The following is a 7,536-nucleotide window of genomic DNA, read 5'->3' as shown; positions in this document are numbered from 1 at the left end:
AGTAGTCGGCATTAACAATCTCTGCCTTGAACTTTTCTCTTTCATCATATAACGGGTGATTTTTTTGAGGTTAGGATTTTCATGCATTAGTATTTGACAGATCACGTGGGATTTCAGACATGGTGTCAAAGAGAAAGATGCTCAGTATGCTTTGACATTTCATCATGAATAGACTTACTAACGAGCAACGCTTGCAAATCATTGAATTTTATTACCAAAATCAGTGTTCGGTTCGAAATGTGTTTCGCGACAAATTTTGTTCCGCGATGAGGCTCATTTCTGGTTGAATGGCTACGTAAATAAGCAAAATTGCCGCATTTGGGGTGAAGAGCAACCAGAAGCCGTTCAAGAACTGCCCATGCATCCCGAAAAATGCACTGTTTGGTGTGGTTTGTACGCTGGTGGAATCATTGGACCGTATTTTTTCAAAGATGCTGTTGGACGCAACGTTACGGTGAATGGCGATCGCTATCGTTCGATGCTAACAAACTTTTTGTTGCCAAAAATGGAAGAACTGAACTTGGTTGACATGTGGTTTCAACAAGATGGCGCTACATGCCACACAGCTCGCGATTCTATGGCCATTTTGAGGGAAAACTTCGGACAACAATTCATCTCAAGAAATGGACCCGTAAGTTGGCCACCAAGATCATGCGATTTAACGCCTTTAGACTATTTTTTGTGGGGCTACGTCAAGTCTAAAGTCTACAGAAATAAGCCAGCAACTATTCCAGCTTTGGAAGACAACATTTCCGAAGAAATTCGGGCTATTCCGGCCGAAATGCTCGAAAAAGTTGCCCAAAATTGGACTTTCCGAATGGACCACCTAAGACGCAGCCGCGGTCAACATTTAAATGAAATTATCTTCAAAAAGTAAATGTCATGAACCAATCTAACGTTTCAAATAAAGAACCGATGAGATTTTGCAAATTTTATGCGTTTTTTTTTTTTTAAAAGTTATCAAGCTCTTAAAAAATCACCCTTTACAACTGCTACCTTGATAGAAATGGAATAAGAAAATTTCAACCTTTAACTTCTATTGTAGTACATTTGTCAGCAAAATGCGTAAGTTCGTGAATCATGTCTCCATCTTCGTATTTAGTTTATAAATAGAACATCTTGCTATACTTACTATACTATATAATAATTATTCCTAGAGAGACTTAGTAGGTCAAGCTACGAAGAGCGGTGTTCTTGTCCTTGTCATGTGACCGTACCAATACAGTCGAGTAAATTTTTAAGAACACCATTTCAAATACCGTAATTATTTAGGTGAGTTATTTTAGTCCTGCGTTCCCCTTACGAAGCCATGTTGATCGCTTCAAATATGACCCAACTTTAAGTACGATTTCAAGAGGTTTAAAGTGAAAGTACCAATTACTAATGTTGGTTTTAAATGGATGATATGTCTTATAAAATAGTTGAGATGACTCGATTGGAATTATTTGGTGCTGATTGCTCGGTATGACACTTTCTAAAGACATACAATGTGCTTACCTTGTGTTGCATGAACTTACAAATATCCCCTCGTAAATATAACATTAAGCATATTAATATTAAATGTAATTAAATTATATAATTCCTGTTCCAATTAAAAAATAATTAATTATTAATTGTGTATAAATATAGTAGTATGTGGGGTTAGAATTAGGTCACTAAGGGCTGGGGTAATTACAGTAAGTAATTGTCGAGTTGAAAGTCTGTAAATTAATTTTTGTTACATAGGCGTTTAACACTAAATCTTCATAATTTATCGGGTATTTATCTACCCACCCAGCACAGGCTACTGCCATTAAGGTAGTCGTAGATTTACTGCTCCGGATTGCAGCCTCCTTAAGAGAAGTAGATAGATAGATAGATAAATAATTGAGGAATGCACCGTGACCTTAGGTCTATTGTGCCCTCTCCTAACTCACAGGGACTCACTTAGCCCCAGCATATTGATAAAGTCTAATATCATGCTGGGCGCTAGTGAGGCGATGTGATAACTATCCGGAAATATGGATCGGATCCGGAAATATGGATCGGCCCCTGCGTCTGCAGACTGCGATGCAGTCGATTAGCAGGTGCTCCATGTTGCAAAACCGGCAGTTAGCGCAAGAGGTTAGTCCCATGTTAAATAAGTGCCTTTTCAACTTGCAGCGGCCGGTGTAGAATGCGACCAGAAGCCTGAGTTTATCCCTTGGGAGGTTAATTATTGATTTAAATCTGTTCTGGCTGTACCCCCCAATTGGCAACGCATACCATGCACCCGTTGCCAATGCCTTGGGGCACCAACTCAGTGAATGGTTCTGGGCCTACCATATTTGTGGAGGCTGCGGAGCGGGCGAGCTTATCAGCCAGTTCGTTACCGGCTATACCTCTATGACCAGGCACCCAGATTAGGTGCACCTGGTTCCTTTCAGCTAGGCTGTTCAGCCGTTATCTACACTCCTGCACTAGTAGCGATTTCATCTCGTACGAGGAGATCGCTTTCAGTGCCGCTTGACTATCGCTGAGTATGGTTATTCACTCATTGCGATAGTTGCGATGGAGGTTTATCTCTATACACCGACTTATGGCCAAGACTTCGGCCTGAAAGATGCTCGGAAAGCTACCCATCGGTATGGAGAGCTTGGTGCGTGGCCCTGCGTTCCCTGCACCAATTCCTTCCGATGTTTTAAGAGAAGTGACTATCAACTCTGATATCTTGGCGGCGTTATTGTCCTTGAGCTCACTAACTCTCCGAGACGAGGTGGAAACATCTCAACACTTTCTTCTTGGTTGTTCCCAGAGCTCACACTTTCAGATATCCCATCGAGCTGATCACTTTAAAAATATAACGTAGATGCAGTGCAATCTCTGTACCACGAACTCTGAAACAGACACCTAATAAAATTAAACGGGTGTCGTCTAAAAGTAGAAAAGTAAATTGTTCACATAAAATCTGTATATAGATATAAAATACATAACATATTTCCAGTAGCTGATTAGAACTTTTATGTACTATTCTGGGTAGAAAAAATCACGGTTAAGTCCCTACAGAAAAAATATTTGTTTCTTAATGAGTTTTCTTTTGAATTCCTTATAGACTCTAAATTTTTTATTAATTAAATTTTTGTACTATAACTATAATTAAATATTGTTGTACTTCCGTAAATATTTTCCATCGATTTGACACATTTCTTTATCAATACTGTTATCTCTCGTATCTATATGTAAAAAATCTTGCCGAGACTCTTCTGTAATACACAATTTCTCTCCATAGGTTTGGATTTTTAGTAATTTTAACTACTATGAAATTGTTTCGATGCTCACTTATTTAATTAGTTAGAATTATATTGTTTATTAATTACAACTAGCAGGTTCACAGAAAGAGAAAAGCAAAACGCGAAACGTCACGAGCTGCATCATAAAACTATCATAAAAACTGGGGATGAATTTCAAAAATATTTATAACACCGGAACACTTAATTTACCCAAAGCAAAACTAACATCAGAATAGTTTGAACAATTAAAGGGTATAAAATATAATTATTGAACTTCGTGAGTTTTTGCATGCTAAACAATGTGTAAGTATTTAATTGTACTCGTACTGATGTATATTCTATTCTATGTTTTATTTTCAACGCGATTATCCGCTCATTAAAATTCATATATCAAGAGTTGAATGCATTAAGCAGCTAATATCTATATGAGGGCTATCGGCAAGATATGCGAAGTTTTCAGCTGATATAAAAGTACAACGGCGCTGTGAGATAAATTTAGAGGGCATTTCGTGTTCGAATCTAGTGGTTTTACCTGCGCGTGCGTAAAAGTTTAAGTGTAAATTGTTTAAAATGAAGTGTTTCGTAGTCTTCCTGGCTATCTGCAGCTTTGCTATCTCCTTTAGTGAGGTACAGAAATGGGGATCATATTAAAAACAAAAAAAAAAAACAAAAAAAAAGTTTGATGATTGTATGCTGATTTTTAAAATTAGTACGTGGGAATAAATCCTAAAAGTAGCGTGAGTGGTTACAAACAGATCCAGCCTTGTAGTTTGTGTTTTGAACTGAATTTGTACATCGTCGTGCATCTATCAGCTACTGCGCAGCCTCCTATAGAGAAGTGACTATCCACTCGGATAGCTGGTCGGCGTTTCTGGCTTTGAGCTCACTAACCTTGTGTTCAAGGCTGGTTAAGGAATGCCAAACCTCGTTACCAGTAACATCAAGTCACTCTGTGATAAGACTAGTATGTGTGTCAGGCCACACCCGAATCTACTATAAGTAGGTTGGGAACGGGTAGATGCTCCACTCTTCTCAAGTGCTCTACTAGTGGATAGTTGAGCCTCGCCAAAGTTTGGCCAACGCTGAGCCGCCATCGGTTCATGCGCAAGATTTCATGTCGCAAGATTGATCGTAAGACATCCAATGAGCTCTTTGTCCATAGCAAGGTTCTTATTTGAACTGAATGTGGACATCTACCAGCTACTTTTTCCTTTAAAATAAAAAATATTTATACCAAATTTCCTAGATCCAATCCCATAAATAATAAGTCCTATGTCGGATTTCAAATAAACATCATAAGATGCGTCATATTCATATGTGGTTGTTGAAACTCTATGAGGTTAATAAGCAAAGCTCAGATCTCTGCGCATATCTTTGCGTCAATTTTATTTGTAATCACTGAATTAAAGCTTTGATAATCTACCTTTAGAAATCTTTATTTTTCAGTTTTTCCGCTCAGAACTAATTTCGGATAAAATATCTACACAGTTTGGAAAGAAAAATTTTTGATGTTGGAATGTGTTATTTTAGTGTAAATATGCTAAAACAGAACATTGTAGACAGAAGTAGGCTCTCGGTAGTTCGTGAATACCTACGAAAAAATGACTTCCTTGGGTTGTCACCAGAAACAAACTTAAACCTTAAAAGTATTCCTGACTTGAAAGCTTCCGCTTAAAACTTGTCTTTAGTTTTTAAGACTCTTCACTTGTTAGAATACAGTTTTTATACATATATCATCGTAGTTATCAGTACAATTTTTCGAACATAATTAGACTGTTACCACAACGGTTAGTACTGATTCAAGTAACAGGGCAAACGAAATCTTATATTGTAAGCACTCAGAGCTTCTACATATAGTATGTGGTATTACGAATTGTGGTCTCATAATTATTTATTTTAAATCTCTGGGCAATGAATTTTAGGCAATGATTAATATTCTTTTTAAAATTTAGGCAGACGAATTTGGGGAAAAAGTTAAGAAAATCGCTGAAGAATGTAAAGGGCAAGTTGGTGCAAGTGATGGTATGCATCATAGAAATGAAAATAAATAAAATATTTTAATTTTACATTAATATTGCAGACGATGTAGCACGATTGTTCAAATATGAGCCCGCCGCTAATGACAAAGCAAAGTGTCTTACTGCTTGCACTATGAAAAAACTCGGCACTGTGAGTATGAAATTTGAAGATTTTTCGAAACATTAAAAATCAAATATTGTTATTTGAATAGATGGATGAAAATAACAAAGTGGTCGAAGCTGGAGCTATAGCTTACATAAAGCAGCTCTCCGGTGGCGATGCAGAGTTTGAGAAGTTGAGCTTGGAGACTTATAACGAATGCAAGAGCACTCCGGAAAGTAGCAATGAGTATGTGACAATGACATTAATCTTTTCGAACATTTAAGCATTTTATTGTTGCCTAAATTTGCAGATGTGAGTACGCTGAAGCTTTTCGTCAATGCGTTCTCGAGAGTGCGAAGTCCAAAGGCCTTAAGATTTTACCTCAAGTCTAATTTGTTGCTGATCAGCTGATACTTGAAATACAGAAAATGAGTAGCTTTTGTTGAGAAAACAAAAAATAAATATGATATATGTAAATACAACAATAAATATATAAATGCAAATGTAAAAGTGTAAGTAAATATTAATTTCTGGAGAGTTTGGAGAGAGCTTTCGTCTACTATAATTGATAAACTTTTTAGAAATATTTTCTTGAAATAACGAGGCTAAGCCGGGAAATTAAAAATATATACTTTATCTATACCGACTTTATACAAGTCGGAGCCGAGCACTTCCTTATGACATATTCTTTAAACCAAATTTTGCGTTTTAAATCAGATATCTGAATTCGGAAACGGATTGTTTATTTCGGAAAGATTAGTGGATGAATTTGGTGTCAATGTACTAAGGTATATTAGTATAGGTGTAACCAAAAGATTTATTTCCGGAGCCAAACGACAACAGCCGATTGATTTTGTAGGGAGTCAAATGAGCTATATCGTGAGTAGCCCTACTTTAGTCAATTCCGTTTGAGAAAAAGTATTTTACCGCTACCAATAATCATTAGAACAGCCAAAAGAACGAAGTATGTTTGAGGAGACCCTTCCATTTCGGTCTTGTGCCTCTTGATTTGACTCCAACTTTTTTGGATTTATTTGGATGTCCGAATTCTTTCTCCATGTTAGTAGGAATCGATATTTTCGTCGGCTGCCTTGTGAATTTCAGTCGATGGCGTTTCGGTTGATTGCGATTTGGCTATAAGAAGTGTAGACTTAACATTCGAGTTGAATATTTTTATTTTGGTACGTCGGGTAATGACCAAGCAGCTTTATACATACGAGGTATAACAATTAAGTAATGAGACTGATTCCATAAAAACCGTATTTTTGAAAATTATTCTACAACTCTGCCATCCCCTTCAAAGTAGTCCCAGTCCTATACAGCGATTCCAGCGCGTTTTCCATGCTTCGTAACATTTTTGGAACGTATCGACTGGGATGTCCGCGAGTACCCTCCTCACGGTCGCCAGGATGTCCGTAATCGACTCAAAATGGGTTTCTTTGACCACCGATTTTGTTTTAGGAAACAAAAAAGTCACAGAGTAACATGTCGAGCGAATAAGGCGGCTCTTGCAACACGGCGATCCCTTTAGAGGCCAAATACTGGGACACGCTGAGGGCGGTGTGGCACGGCGCGTTGTCGTGATGAAGGATCCAGTTACGAGCGATGTCTGGGCGCATCCTGTTGACTCGTTTTCGCAATCTTTCGAGCACTTGGCAATTGTAGACTCAATTCACAGTTTTCCCCAGTGGAACGAATTCTTTGTGGACGATTCCACGTGTATAAAAAAAGGCAATAATCATCGTTTTCACCTTCGACTTGCTCATGCGAGCTTTTTTCGGGCGGGGGGCGCGCGGAGACAACCATTGTGAGCTTTGGCGTTTGGTTTCCGGGTCTAAGAGCACTATTACCATACACTCTTACAATTTTAGCGTACGTTTCCGAAGCTGTTTCGCCCAATCGGACGCAAAATTTTATCGCGACGCGTTGCTCTTGATTTCGTTTTTCCATTTTCGTGACGAGCACTACAAACACACGTCTACTCAACTTGACGCAGCAGACGAACTAAACAAGCTAGAGCGATGGTAGATATATCAGTGGAGAGGGGAGGGATGCCGGAAAAAGAGAAAGGGAATTTCAAGGTCACAGGTTTACCACAAGCGCGGCAATAAATCTCATTACTTAATCTCATTACTTAATTGTTAATCTTCGTAGTAGGACTTTTATC

General features: G+C 38.1%; 1 protein-coding gene across 1 annotated transcript; it reads left to right on the top strand.

Annotated features, from left to right (window-relative positions):
• The first annotated feature begins 3,599 nt into the window (after positions 1-3,599).
• Positions 3,600-5,879, top strand: LOC105231635 (general odorant-binding protein 19d). The gene is made up of 5 exons (XM_011213044.4): positions 3,600-3,875; positions 5,201-5,270; positions 5,329-5,417; positions 5,479-5,615; positions 5,680-5,879. Exons 1-5 carry the CDS (start codon positions 3,819-3,821, stop codon positions 5,759-5,761), a joined length of 435 nt encoding a protein of 144 aa, XP_011211346.2. The 5' UTR covers positions 3,600-3,818; the 3' UTR covers positions 5,762-5,879.
• The last annotated feature ends 1,657 nt before the right edge of the window (positions 5,880-7,536 follow it).

Source organism: Bactrocera dorsalis, chromosome 4, assembly GCF_023373825.1.
Source record: "Bactrocera dorsalis isolate Fly_Bdor chromosome 4, ASM2337382v1, whole genome shotgun sequence".
Lineage (NCBI taxonomy): Eukaryota > Metazoa > Arthropoda > Insecta > Diptera > Tephritidae > Bactrocera > Bactrocera dorsalis.
The sequence above is the reverse complement of the archived record's forward strand: the minus strand, read 5'-3'. Positions and strand labels throughout refer to the sequence as shown.

Bases quoted from the DNA above. Each gene is read 5' to 3' on its own strand.
- LOC105231635 (XM_011213044.4), top strand. From the start codon at position 3,819: ATGAAGTGTTTCGTAGTCTTCCTGGCTATCTGCAGCTTTGCTATCTCC. The intron at 3,876-5,200 runs GTACAGAAATGG...TTTAAAATTTAG, and splicing joins TTGCTATCTCCTTTAGTGAG to GCAGACGAATTTGGGGAAAA. The intron at 5,616-5,679 runs GTATGTGACAAT...CTAAATTTGCAG, and splicing joins ACTCCGGAAAGTAGCAATGA to ATGTGAGTACGCTGAAGCTT.